The 15,317-nt window shown below is 35.4% G+C and overlaps 1 protein-coding gene across 5 annotated transcripts in view; it reads right to left on the bottom strand.

Moving 5' to 3' along the window:
• Window positions 1–15,317, bottom strand: part of RGS22 (regulator of G protein signaling 22) — a 135,340-nt gene that overhangs the window by 9,384 nt on the left and 110,639 nt on the right. For all 5 annotated transcript variants that reach the window (XR_007458582.1, XR_007458583.1, XM_049633582.1 and 2 more), the window contains 6 exons: window positions 14,630–14,802; window positions 13,304–13,466; window positions 10,761–10,919; window positions 8,355–8,423; window positions 5,852–6,013; window positions 505–684 (listed from right to left, as the gene is read on the bottom strand). Coding sequence is in view for 3 of the 5 variants with exons in the window: in XM_049633582.1 (XP_049489539.1) it covers window positions 505–684; window positions 5,852–6,013; window positions 8,355–8,423; window positions 10,761–10,919; window positions 13,304–13,466; window positions 14,630–14,802 (906 nt within the window). In the remaining 2 variants the exon portion in view is untranslated. The remainder of the gene's footprint in view (window positions 1–504; window positions 685–5,851; window positions 6,014–8,354; window positions 8,424–10,760; window positions 10,920–13,303; window positions 13,467–14,629; window positions 14,803–15,317) is intronic.

Genomic DNA, 15,317 nt, shown 5'->3' with positions numbered 1-15,317 from the left:
AAAAGAAGTAACTTGAGCAGGTTAACAGGCATGATTTTCTTTTCATGAGCTTGTGTACTTTATGTTGGTTAGGTACTTAAATCTCCTCTCACTTATTTTATGAGCTATGTGAATATTCCAATCTTTAAAAATACACAAATCTTGGGACACACATATTTTACACATATTTGTGGTAGCAGATTTTCTAAAGGAAACATGAATGGTGGGAAAGGAAGGAGGAATTGGCTGGAGTTTTATAAGCTAAAAACAAAAATGATAATCATAGAAAGTCAAGGATAGTATTTAAATAATTATATTTGCTGTGTATTATCAACAAAATAGTAAGTTATTAGTTTCTTATGTTCTGTGGAATATGCAAATATTTTTTCATTAAATAGAAGTAATCTCAGTTAAGGAAGGAAGGTCGTAACCCTGTCAAATATGAACAATGCAAAATCTTTAAAAGAATATCTAGATTGTTAATGTATTTTAAAATACGCTTAACTGCATGCCCTGATCTCTTACCTGTGCCTCTCTAAATACATAGGGTCCTAACTCCTTCCTGTGTTCAATAATCTTCTGGGCTTGCTCTATTGGAATGTCAATTTGTAAAGCTGGTGGAATACTAGAATTAATAAAGCAGTTGATAATAGTCATGATCTTCTTGTGAATGATGGACTCATCACAATGAGAATGGCACAAGTCCTGAACAAGGAGGAAAGAGAGAACAATATATGATTAACGCATTCCTAGAACACTTTGTAGAATTGTGGCAATACATCTTCCAGTAATACATAGATTTTAACTTCAGATCAAGAGGACATGAGGACATGTGAAAGCTATCCTTCTATAAAATGGTATCTTCTATTTCTCTTGGGTTTGAGGAACCTAAGACGTTGATGCATACATCGTACATAAATACAGGTTTCATTTACCCTTGAGTGCTTCTACTCCTAGGTAAAGGAACAGCTTCAAAGTCTACTTTGACTCATTTAGCAAATTTATATTGGGTGCCTACTATATACCAGCTGAGCCCCAAGATAGTATCTGCCTTTAAAGGCTCAATCTTACTGGAGGAGAAGCAAGAGAACACATTACTTCAATATGAGTTAGCTAATAAGTACTACAGTAGAGGTGTACACAGGATCCTAGGAGAACACTGAAAACGGGTACCTAACTGAATCTGCAGGTGGATGTAAATGCTTTCCCAACCAAAACTGTTTCAACACCAAGGTGACTTAGGCTCGAAAGGGCAATATAATTGCAAATGGCATATTGGATTAAGGGTTAGTATCCAAAATCTATAAAAAACTTATCAAACTCAACACCCAAGAAAACAAATAATCCAGTGAAGAAATGAAAAACATGAACGGACACTTTTCCAAAAAAGACCTCCAGATGGCTAATAGACACATGAAAAGATGCTCAACATCACTCATCATCAGGGAACTACAAATCAAAACCACAATGAGATAATACCTCATGCCTGTCAGGATGGCTAAAGTTAACAACCTAGGAAATAACAGAAGTTGGCAAGGATGTGGAGAAAGGGGAACCCTTTTGCACTGCTGGTGGGAATGCAAAGTGGTGCAGCCACTCTGGAAAACAGTATGGAGGTTCCTCAAAAAATTAAAAATAGAAACTACCCTATGATCCAGCAATGGCACTACTAGGTACTTATCCAAAGGATACAAAAATGCTGATTCAAAGGGGCACATGTGCCCCAATGCTTACAGCAGTGCTATCATCAGTAGCCAAACTGTCTGTCAACTAATGAATGGATAAAGAAGATATTACACATTACACACACACACACACACACACACACACACACACACACACACTGGAATACTACTTGGCAATCAAAAGAATGAAATCTTGCCATTTGCCACAACGTGGATAGAACTAGAGTGTATTATGCTAAGCTAAATAAGTCAGAAAAAGACAAATACCATATGATTTCACTCATATGTGGAATGTAAGAAACACAACAGATGAACATTGGGGAAGGGAAGGAAAAATAAGATAAAAACAGAGAGGGAGGCAAACCATTAAGAGACTCTTAAATACAGAGAACAAATTGAGGGTTGCTGGAGGGGTGTGGGGTAGGGGGATGGGCTAAATGGGTGATGGGTATTAAGGAGGGCATTTGCTGGGATGAGCACTGGGTGTTACATGTAAGTAATGAATCACTAAATTCTATTCCCGAAATCGTTATTACACTATATGTTAACTAACTTGAATTTAAATAAAAATAAATATAATTAATTAATTAAAATAAATTTTAAAAAATTTTAAAGCAAAAAGGGCAATATAAGCAGGATGTTGGCAGTGACAGGTGCGCCATTATGTATCTTTTAGTATTTATACTTTTATAGTTAACCTATTAAATTATCTTCCTTATACCCAAAGAACTCAAAAATAGGGACCATACATTTAAAAGGCCCAGTTTTATGTGACAAATGCAGGGCTATCATTTTTTAAAATAAAGAGGTAGCTTAGGTTGAGTTTATGGCATTTCTCTGTCAAAGACATTGTTCTCCAAATCACAAGAAAGCAAACAAATTTGGAAACTTGTAATTCTAGGCCAGAAATGAGCTAACACTTATTAAGTACTCACTGTATGATGGGCATTGTAATCACTATCTTATGGGCACTATTAAAGAAAGAAGAATTTAAGTGCCGGCCATATAAAATCCTACATAAGTTATATGTGGAAAAAGCTTGATATAAATGTTACATTAAGACAACAGTTAGCATTTTTAACTCAATTTAGAACCCCCCCTCAGAAAATGCCTATTTATACAACATATGTTAGATGTGTTACCAAATGTGTATTTTTTCCCATTACTAGTGAGATTATCATATATAATTATTTGGTAAGCCTCATTTATAATTATGGAATAAGTTTTTGGAGTTTTCATTTTGAGGGTGAAGGGACAAAAATCAGAATTGATTTTTTTTTTCTAATTGTTCTGCCTTACTATGCCATTAGCTCAGTTAACGTTACCTATCATTAAGGTCCCAGTTTATTTTTATTTTTTTAAATGTTTATTTATTTTTGAGAGAGAGAAAGCAGGGGAGGGGCAGAGAGAAAGGCGGAGAGAGGATCCAAAGCGGGCTGTGCACTAACAGCAGCATAAGGGCTCAGTTTAAACAGAGTTTCCTCTAGAAGGCTTTTGGTGACTCCCTCAGTTCAGGAGAGATGTCTATCTTAGGTACTCCCATTACCCCCTGAGCTTCCATCACCACTGCCCTAGTCACAGTCTTACAACTGCCTTGTCTACCGCTCATCTGTCCCTCCCATGACAGGGTAAGCTCTAAGAGGGAAGACTATTTTGATGATGGTTGCATCCTCAGGATTTTTCATGGCCCTTGGTAGATGTTCAAAAAGTATTTGCTGGATGAATATACTCTTCCAGTTTTTTTCTATGGACACACACATACACATACACACACACACGCACATACATGTACACACACACTTTAGATTAAAGTATGGTGTTTTATAGTAACTAGGTTTTTTAAAAAAAATATCCTTTCCCATCATTGATTATTCTCCTACAGCATGATTTTTAATGGCTGCAGAGTATCTAGGTTCTTCCCAAATATTCACAATTCAGAACAGTGCTTAAGAACACTGATTAATCATTGTTCTGAATTGCGAAAATATGGAAAGAACCCAGATCTTTATCTCTTAGCATATTACCACAATCTTTGCTGGGGGCAGGGAACATAACTTAGTGGTTAAGGGCATAAACTTTAGCAATAGAATGCCTTCGTTCAAACTCAAGCTCTACCACTTAATTAGCTGCGTGATGTCAGAAGTTTCTTAACCCTTCTGTGCCTCAGCTTCTTCATCTATTAAATGGCAAGAATAACAGCTTTGACCTACTAGGATTCTTATAAAGAATAAATTAGTTGTTACACGAAAAGAATTAAGATAACATGTGCCAGATAGCAAGCACTTAATAAGAGTAAGCTATATAAAAGTGAGTTCAGTAAGATTTTGCCAGGTGTAAAGCTTTCCACCTTGCAAATTCTCTCAAGACCCAGTTCAAATATTATCGCTTCTGCTAAGATTTGCTTGACCTACTACCCTCCCTGCATCATTCCCTCTCAGCGCCAAAACTATACCTAGTTAGAATATGGATCATAATCAATACTCTTTCATGTTATTTGTTTTCATGGATGTCCCCCTCCTTGAGGGAAAGCAATGTATTGTATTTACTTTTTATTCCTACTATTTAGCTTAATGGCTGGCATACTAGGTACTTAATAAATGCTTACTGAATGAACAAATTCCCTCCTATAGCATGATTTTTAATAGCTACCTAGAACTGTATGTCCTCCATTCTATACCACAAAAAAATATATTTAAATGAAGACCAAGGACAGCTTTGAAGAAGAAGCGGTCACACAACTAAGGGTTGACTTTCTATGAGTGTGGTTTCTTAAAATGCCTTTCTTGCAAAGTTTATTGTATTACCTCTGTCCTAGCAGGGTTGGGCTTATTCATATTCTTATTAGCTTAAAAATAATTCTGCCCACTCACAATAGCTGCCTTTTCTGGAAAACAGGCTCTACCTCCTAATTAAAAAAAATTATTTTAATATTGCTTATCTTGTGACAGACTTTGAAAAAACTTATCTCAAAATATTTTTTCTGAGAAAATTTCTAACGTGAGAAGAGTACAAAAACTGTTCATAACAGAAAAGGGTAGAAAAGAGTTTCACGACATGTTGGAGAAAGTTTGGAGATAGACTTTATTGAGAAATTGCTAACTATATAGAATATAAATGCTGCAGAATATTTGTATTACATAATTCATACTTAGATTATAAGACCAATTGAAAGTATTATCCTCTTGAATTCCAGTTTTATTTTTATTCTCTACTTTTATAATGGGATAAAATAGGCTACTTGCCCAGAAATGAATCTGTTACCCAGGGGAGCATTTAGGCAGAGTCTGGATGCCTCTTCTTAAGTATTTCTAAACAACATTCCTATATTCAAGTGTAGATTAAATACCTAGAAAGTCCTTTCCTTTCTTTAATGCAAAGATTCAATATGATTTCAATGAACACTTAAACCTAAAAAACAAGTGCCTAACCACTTGTTCTTTGACTTATTTGTTTTTGTTTTGTTTAGAATGTGGCCATTCTTTCTTATTTATTTTTATTTTTTATTCTTTGAGAGAGAGAGAGAGAGAGTGCACACACATAAGCAGGGAAGAGGTAGAAGAAGAGGAAGGGAGAGAACACTAAGTAGACTCCAAGTCCAGCGTGGAGCCTGAGGTAGGGCTCAATTCCATGACCATGAGATCATGACCTGAGCCAAAATCAAGATTCTGACACTCAACCAACTGAGCCGTCCAAGCGCTCTGTGGCCATTCTTGCTAATAGAAAAGCTCCTCTCATCTCTGTTGGTTTATTTATCAATAATCCGCTATCTTTGATTACCATTGCTGGAAATATGGTTGGGAGAAATTCTGGGAAAGAGGTCTTGGTTCAAGTACTGAATACGGATATCTTCAGGAAAAAATGTCTATAGTACATTTATAGAGAAATGCTATGCAAAAATGTAATTAAAACTCTTTTCAGAAAGGTTCTCATTAAGTCATAATATCTGTGAATACCTTGAAAAATCTAATTCTATCATTTCAGGGCTCATGCTTACTCTTCACCGTGTAATAATAAATGTATCTAACATAGAACAATAAATACCTCAACATTTACATATTGGTATGAAGATGACAAAATTGGAATATCTTAATACAAATCTTGTCCATATAGTTACAATTAAGAATCTGGTGTGTTAATGCATTTCCTCCACAAAAAGAGGTGGTTTTCTCCAGCTTCCAATATAATACCTTATATTTTTGTACTTCTTGCCAAAAGAGTACCCCATTTTCCAATAAATCTCCTTTTAGAGCCACAAACCGTTGAAACTGTCTTGCAGTAACTGGATTCAATAACGCTTTACGAAAAGCCAGGATTTCACAAGATGAAGATATCCATTTACTCTCCACAGGCTGTCCGTAACAGAAAATACAGAAAATTAGCTGTGTTCTAAAAAGCAATAATAAAGTCATTTATTAGGCTAAACATTACCAAATTCAACCTCCTTTACTTTGGGTTGTTGAAATTTATGGCAAGGATACAATAGAATTTGGCAACCTTAACCCCTCTGTTCTCCCTTTTCTCTCCTTTATATTCTTATGGCATCAGGTTTTTAGAGGTGGAGAGAAAAATAAATGATTGGATGATTCAGAACATATAACTACATTGATTAAGGATGTCATTACATTTTGGGACTAAGGTGAAGAACTACACTTTAGTGCACTGTGTGAGTTCTGCACTTAAACAGAAAAATATAATCATAATGTTATGATATATATTGTTACATTATTATGTATTTTGTAATTACATATATATATCAGATATATAGTACATAATGTACAATATATGTAATATATATGTTATGTATTAATATATAACTCTCCTGCCTTTTAAGGAGTAAGAGCACTTGAACATTTAAGATATTTTTTCACATCTTTAAAAAAAATTACCAAATCCTGTTAATTTAAGCAGGAAATTAGTTGTGGAGCTCCTATTTAGAAAAAAATAATGTTTTCAGGTGACACATCTTTGTATTATTTTAATAAAATTGTTATTAATACTTCATAATAGAAGAAATCATCATTAATACATTATTTTTAATAATAAACTTCCTCTGAGGATTTACTTTACATAACAAAAAAGCCAGAAGGACCCATAGTGTTTTAGTAATGCTTAAAGGTAATACTTAGTTTATATCTTCACAATTTTGAAATACAAGATGTCTACTTTTAAAATTTTGGCCATTTTAGATCACATATCCATTCCTCTTTAGCCTCTCAGATTAAAAAACATAAGACATAGATTTTACTGAATTTACTGAATAGTAATTACTTTACTGGATAAGTTTTATTAACATTCCCTAAATCTGAGTTTAGCCTACAACCGTCCAAAGAAGCATCATCCCAACAATGTTTTAAATGAATTTAGGAATTATAGTAACAATCAGTCAAAGCACCATGATAAATATCCATTATTGGCTAGGCATAAAATACGTTTCTTGAAACAAATCATATGTGACCATCAATGTGTTTAAGAGAGTTATGTAAAAGGCACTATGGGAACACAAAAGGAGTAACTAATTCTGCCTGGAGTAGCAAAAGCTTTGCAGAAGGGTCTTGAGGATGACATCTGAATTGGAAACTGAAAAGTAAAGACAACACCAGGCAGTCTAGAATGGCAGTGCCTTAACCCAGATAGAGCGATTAGATGTCTAACACTGTTTTAGTGAGGCACATGTCATGTTCTCTGGTCAAAAAGTTAAGACCCTCAGCATATGTTCCGTATTAAAATTACAGCCCTATAAATAGGAACAATTATGTATTAGACTGGGATGTTTATTTAAAACCCACTCAGCAAATAATGTTTTAAGACCTGCTTCTTAAGATACTAAAACTTAAGTAATTTAACTAAAACCTGTAATTTAACTAAGCAGAAAATAACAAAATATATAATGCACAATATGAAATATAAGCCCATTCTACTCAGTATTTCAATTAGAAAAATATAGCAAAAGACAAACATAAGAATGGTTCATTTCCTTTTAAGAGGAAAATACAGAAAAAGAGCATCCTAACAGATACATATAATCCTCTAATAGTCAAATAAAATTTTATGTTAGTTAGTTTGTAGGGGGTCACCTGGGTCTAGTCCCACATTCCAGCAAGATCTGAGGAAGAATGAGTACACATAAATTCGTAAGCTCAAAAAGAAGACTGTTTATCATGCTTGTTGAGAGACAAAATAGGCACTTTCTAGTAAGGTATCATAGCATAGTCGTTTAAATAATCACCAAAATGACAGTTATCTTAATTCTTTTAAAGCCAAACTGTAGTTTCCAACAAAGAGCATAATATAAGATAATTTAACTTGGTAATTCTGCTGCACACATCACCTCATTCTTTTTGTGTAATCCAGTCTCAGTAATAAATAAACTATCATAGGCTAGAACGAACAGCTTGTCTCAATAAATCCATCACAAGCAAGATAAACAAAAATACACATTTACCATCCAATATTTAAAGCATGCTTCTAGGGCTTAGCAGTTCAAGAGGGCTTTAAGAAGGCAGCGCTGGTAGAATCACACTTTCTCCCAGAATCCATCAGCCAATTAAATGTGTCGGTGGTCAGTTGGTGGCTTAGAAAGCAGGGTCTATGATGAGGGTCTCTTTTAATACGTGTATGTGGGGAGGGGTAGAAATAATTCTTTGACAGAGCAGAAGTTGCAAGAGGAAGAATATAACACACACTACTTGCCTTCCAGACCCCGATTTTCCTTTCATGCTTCTGTAGTAAGAGCTCCTCAGCTACATCCCTCATCTGTACCTAGAAGCAAAACCATTTATTTTTTTGCACTTATCCAGAGTGCCTGCATTTTTGTCATCATTTACTAATTTAATAACTTTTAAAAATGAGGTAAAGGTCAGCATGGATAAGAGATAGTGCAGTTTAGGGGAAAGAGGACCTGATTTAGCAATGGAAGCCCTTCCTAAGTGCCTGGGCAAGTCACTCAAATTCTCTGAACAGTTTCCCACCTGCAAAGTGAAGATAATAATACCTTAGTGTATTGCCCCAAATGCAAATAGAAGTTTCACTTTGGGTTACATGGAAATTGAAGCTGGAGAGATAATGAGGACTTCTCAGATTTTGGTGCTATTTTTCTAGCCACAACTAATTTTAGAACACAAAAGTTATTCAAGACACAGAGGAAATATAGTAGATATTTCTTGAGGTTATTGCCTGTTCACAATATTTTCCCCTGGGAACCACTCCCGCCAAATCTGTGCTATGTGAATCTACCTCCCTGTCCACAGCGGATAGATCCAGGCACTGACCTAGAGAGACCAGGTCTTGGATCATGACTACTGAGTCTTTTTTATAGCCACAGCTGTCCGGGAACTTTCGCTGGGTTTCCAGGGCTGTCCTGGCCCCTGGACTTTCTAGAGCTTGGGTGCCAACTCTTCCCCTCAGTGTGTGAGATGTTCCAGCACTATTTTATAATAAATTTTCTCCCTTCTCTTTTGTCTTTGGCGTAAGGTTGCCGGAATCAGTTTATGTTGCTGGCCACCCAAAGAATGCTAAGTCAGGAAATGGCTACAAGTTACAATAAAGTTATTATGGCAAACATAGAAAATGTGGTAAATAATACTAGTGAGCCAGAGCCTGAAGGAAAGAAATGAGGAAATTTGAGTTGTCCCAAAGCTTATTTCCAGGAACTTTTTGCCTAAAACAAGACAGCTCTTCTTCATACTATAAATTCTATATTCCCAGCTGTATTGCGTTTTCCATAACTTAAGGTGCTCAGAAGACTGAGGGTATTTCCCGATAAGTAAGGCTCAAAGTGTTTGAAAAACTGAATATAGAAGGCAGTTTTTTTTTAATGTTTACTTATTTATTTTGAGAGCGGGGGAGACAGATGAGAGAAAGAGAGATGGAGAGAATCACAAGTAGGCTCCATGTTCAGCATGGAGCCCCACATGGGGCTGGATCCCACGACCACAAGATCATGACCTGAGTTGACACCAAGAGTCGAATGCTCAACCGACTGAGCCACCCAGGCGTCGCAAGGGCAGTTTTTTAAGATTCCTCCTGATCAATACTAATGGTATGCGCTTTACATACTATAGTCCAAAATTACATGTTCTGCCCCTGTGTTAATTTATAAAGATCAGGTTTGCCTGTTTTAGGTGTGATGACAATTTAAATAATCAAAGTAACATGTGCTTTTTATAAAGTAAAAATAAAGCAAAAACAAAAACAAAAAACATCCCACTTTACAAAGTAAGAAGTAAAAACCTTCTTCTTCCCCAAACCCATTCCCAGAAGGCAGATCCTTTTAGATCTTTTTTCATAAACACAAATATAGGTAGATAGGTAGGTAGATAGATAAATAAAAAGAAAGAAAAGGGAATACATAAATAGACAGACACAGAGATATAAGTACATGTAATGGATCATCTTCTATGTTCTGTTCTGCATCTTATTTCACTCAGTAAATAACGTCTATCATATCAGTACATGTGGAAATCTCATTTTTATACTCCCATTTTATATAGAAATCTGCATAGTACAGAATTATCATAATTTATTTATTTATTTCCCCCTTGTATATCCTTGCCCATTTATATGAGGACTTAATAATATAAAATAACTATATTAATAAGTAATATCTGAGTGTTTGCTGTGTGCCAGGTACCATGCTAAGAAACTAAACATAATTATTTCATCTTCACAACTATCTCATGAAGCAATTACTCTTATTAACCCTAATTATCTTTCACATGAGAAAACTATGATTATAAAACTTAAAGTTGTAGGGGCGCCTGGCTGACCTAGTCAGTACAGCATGGATGGGACTCTTGATCTGATGGTCGTGAGTTCGAGCCCCACCCTGGGTGTAGAGATTACTTAAAATTAGAATAGGAGAGAATAGAATAGAATAGAATAGAATAGAATAGAATAGAAAAAACATACTTATAAAAGCAAACCTTAAAGTTGTACAATGAACATGTCATAGGGTTGAGGCAAAAACTTAGGAAGGCCAACTCTATGCTCTTAACCACTATGGCATTGAAGTACAATGGCTGGGTTGACAGGTATACACATTTGATGTTTTTAGAGGTACTGTTAATTACTACCCAGAGATTACACTCACTGATATACCTTTATCTTCTGACGTGCTGCAAACTGTTCACTTGCAAGAAATAATGGCAACCACACATTTTCTAGCTTATTTAGGACATGCTTCTGAATTTCAATTAGAACAGGTGCATCGAGCTGCTCATGGAGCATCTTTCCCCAGCCACCACTTAAATTCATTATCTAGGAAGATAAAAATGAAACAGAAACTGCAAACTTCTGTTTTAGTGAAGAAATACTAACAGTCATTAATTTATCCATCCACCCCCAAACCAGCTGCCGAGCAGCCGACAGCACCATTTTCATTTTCCGTAAGTTATCTCCTGGCTATACCAGGTACAGTAAAGACTGACAACTCCCCTAACATCAAACAGAAAATTGTGGTTTGTGTGACAGTTCTTTTAGATGTCTGATTTTGTTCACGATATATTTCAGAGAACACAGGAGTGGGATTTTTATCCTGTATGACCACAAGCAATGCCACGTTTTCTCCACGGCCTCAGTATCTTCAAAGGTGAAATGAGGGTATTTATTAGTCAATGAGTTTTGTAAGTGCTCTTCCAGGTCTAATAATCTATGAATCTGTAATTCTGGTCAAATTGACTGATTTGAGAAAACATTCTCTTTCGTGCATGAGGAAAATGGGGCATGAATTAGTTAGGAGACAACCTTGGCTCAGATATTATCAACATGTACAAACAAACGTTGGATTGGAGATGGTGGTGGTAGCAATGCAGGGCTGCCCCCAACAACTTCAAAGAGGAAGACAGAGGCAGCAGGAAGGAGAGAAAGACCAGGTTATACAGACAACAGTCTCTGACCTGCACAGGTAGCACCTATTACAAAACACAATTTCTTTTGTGGCCCAAATCTTCCTTCTGCATAAGTACTGGTTTCAACAAGCTATGAATGGCCATTTTCTGCTATAAATCATTCTTTTTTCTACCTGTTTCTGTGTACACAGCCCTCAAACCTTCTGGACCCCTCAATGGAAAAATTACCTTCTTCTTAGTTCCCTTTCGATTAATAAAACCCATCAAATCCTACTAACAAAGATAATTTTTAACATAAAAACAAAAGAGAAACCCTCTTGGACATCTTTTAGTAATAATGATTCTATATAAAAAAGGAAGAAAAGGGGCGCCTGGGTGGCTCAGTCGGTTAAGCGTCCAACTTCAACTCAGGTCACGATCTCACGGTCCGTGAGTTCGAGCCCTGCGTCGGGCTCTGGGCTGATGGCTCAGAGCCTGGAGCCTGCTTCCGATTCTGTGTCTCCCTCTCTCTCTGCCCCTCCCCTGTTCACGCTCTGTCTCTCTCTGTCTCAAAAATAGATAAACGTTAAAAAAAAATTTAAAAAAATAAATAAATAAATAAAAGGAAGAAAAAAGAAAAAGAGAAAAGACTACTTTGCTAATCAAAGAGCAAACTTGGCCACCCAGCCGAAATTAGGACTGGCAAGACCTACGCAGAATGTAATGTGATGTGGATATCCTTAAGTAGAAAATAAGTAAATAAAAATAAAAGTAAAGCCAAAGATGAGGAAGAAAGGTCACTGGGGAAACTCTTCTGTAGTCAACACAGTCATTTGCTATGATGGCAATGGATAACTTCTCCACTGAATTTTAAATGCTCAGCATCTTATCCTATGGAAGGTTCACACAGTAGCATCAGATACCACGAAACCTCACACAATGTAGCACAAGCCAAACAGAAAATAAATGCCTCCATGTGTTTATTTCATACTTGTGCTTGAGATACCCAGCTACTTTTGCTAACGTATCCCAGATTTGTATCTCAGGGAACTAATGGCAAGGCATTTTTGTCAAGGTTGATTAATTTCAGATTGCCTTCTCCCCTTATTCCCCAAAACGTTTGCTTATTTCCCCCCCACCCACCACCTCCCCGCCCCATAGGATCTAGCTTTTTAATCTGGTATGCCCTACCATGAACACTTCTGAATTTTTATGACATTTACTGAATTTAGCATTAATCTGAGATTTGTATTTCATAAATATACACCATTAGGATATGCATCCTTTTAAATTACCAAAATAAAGATATCAAATGCTATACATTTGATCTCTAGGTAGTAACGTAGTACCAAACTTCAAATTAATTGTAACACTTAATTCTTTACATTTCAAAAGCATAAAACTTGAGCCACATTTCATGGATACTCAGTGCCACTGCTGAATCCCAATCTGACATTTTACCATATAGTATGCTAATGACATGTAGCAAGGATTACAATAATAATATAGTAAATAATGACACCATATATCATAGGCACTCATATCTGAATGAACGGATGAGTGGATGAATAAGTTATTTTTCTTCTATAATTATTTTTTAAAATAACACAGTTTTTACAGCATATAACGCTTGAGTGCATTTTAAAGGCATTTAATTTTTAGATAATTATAAATAACTTAAAAAGTAAGATATCCAAACTGTCTAACATATAAATCATAAAAGCAAAAGACAAAAACAATGAATTTTAGGTTGTTGGCAAAAAGAAATCATTGGTTTTCATACTTCAACAAAGAAATATGTTTACATGTTGATACCTGGTCCTGCTGATATAGAGAAGCTGGACTTTGGGGGCCAAAGAAATATTTTTTATTAAGGTATTTGTCTTTAATATATATAGATTTTGCTTCCCTTTGCTTTCGGTCTCTGTAAATTATTCTTCGGAACTGCTCAATGTCTGTCCAGCACATAAGGTCCACACTAAAATGAAAACAAAACCAAAGCACAGCCCTTCTTTTATTTTTCCTCTCAATTTTACTAACCACCAAACAAGTTTTTGTTTTGACAGAACTTAGAATGTGATTGTCTTGACTAGTTAGCAGAACCAAGTAGATCATGAAACTAATGAGTTCAGTGTTACCATGTCTCATCTTAGCTAAATATATGAATGAACACAGGTGTACTGGGATCAGAAAATCATCTACCATCGTTATGGGTAGGGTCTCAGAGTTCCTCCATTAGTGATGGACCAGTATTGTTTATATCTAACCTAAGAAAATCTCCACCCAATGTGTGTCTATTTGGCAACATGCTAAATTTAGAACAATTCTCATCATTAAGAAGGGAAACTATATATGTGAAATTTGGCTCCCAGGTGTAAACACTTTCTCTTGGGAGAAAATTACTGGAAAAATATATGATGAATATTTCAGTTTATAGTAGATAAATATGTCATAAGTTTCCAAGATTTTGTGCAAAACTACAATGTTTATGTATCAGCCAATAAAATTACAAAGTTTTACAGTAATTTCAGTAGCTTAGAAAAATATGAAAATATGAAAGAGACACTTTTTCAGAAATACTAGTTAAAGCACCTGTCTAGAAAAATGCAAAAGAAAGAAACAGTAGAAAAGTGACAGAATTAAACATAGTGGTGTCTTAATTTATCCAAAGCTAAAACTATTAACAAAATCTTAAAATAATATTTGGGAGGTTGCTATTATCAAAATGCACTCCCCAACAAAAAGTTACCGATACAGATTTCAGATAGGTATGCCATTACTACTGTCATGGATGAAATCTAGCACCAAATCACTTTTATATGTTGAATCAAAGTAAGTAGCTTAGAGGGGTGCCTGGGTGGCGCAGTCGGTTAAGCGTCCGACTTCAGCCAGGTCACGATCTCGCGGTCTGTGAGTTCGAGCCCCGCGTCAGGCTCTGGGCTGATGGCTCGGAGCCTGGAGCCTGTTTCCGATTCTGTGTCTCCCTCTCTCTCTGCCCCTCCCCCGTTCATGCTCTGTCTCTCTCTGTCCCAAAAATAAATAAAAAACGTAGAAAAAAAAAATTAAAAAAAAAAAAGTAAGTAGCTTAGAAAAACAGTGTTTTAAGAGAGAAATACATTTCTAAATGGTTATTTTCCTTACCTTGAAGAATGAGCCTCAAGAAACTGACGGAAATGTTCAAACTCCAGTTTGTTGTTAAGCAGATCATTGAAACTGAAGTGCCTATATTCTTCAGGAACATTATTCCAGTATTCTGTTTTTTTAGACACATCAGGAAGTGGTGAAATACCAGTTCCAACTTCACACGTAGTGTCCTAGTGAAATAACACTTTTCATTAAAAAATCTCCTAAATACAACAAATTATTTTCCAAATTTAAAAAGAGAAACTGAAATAAAAATGAACTATTAGGCCAACACCATCTAACAATTCAATAGTAAAACTAGATAAAGAATCTAGAATCTGGCTGTAACTCCCATCAAATTCTATCCTGTTCCTTTCTCTTCCATTCTCTTCTTTTCAGGAACATTTAGAAAACATTTACTATATATTTGCTTATAAAATGTTAATTTTTTTATTTTTGTTAGTATAAGAGTAATACATCATTTGTAATAAGAAAACAAAAAGCATATATAATACTACCATTCAGAGATAACAATCATTAACATTTGTAAATACAAATCTTCTAGTCTTCTTTGCATACACACGTGGTTTATTAAAAATGAAGACAGGACTAAACAAGTATGTATAGTTTTGCAACTTGGTTCTTTTTCTTAACAATGCATTATGAACATAAAGTGTTCTTTTATTTATAACAATTTTGAAAGTTA

This window comes from Panthera uncia, chromosome F2 (genome assembly GCF_023721935.1).
Source record: "Panthera uncia isolate 11264 chromosome F2, Puncia_PCG_1.0, whole genome shotgun sequence".
Taxonomy (NCBI): Eukaryota; Metazoa; Chordata; class Mammalia; order Carnivora; family Felidae; genus Panthera; species Panthera uncia.
This window is presented reverse-complemented; position numbering and strand designations above follow the sequence as displayed.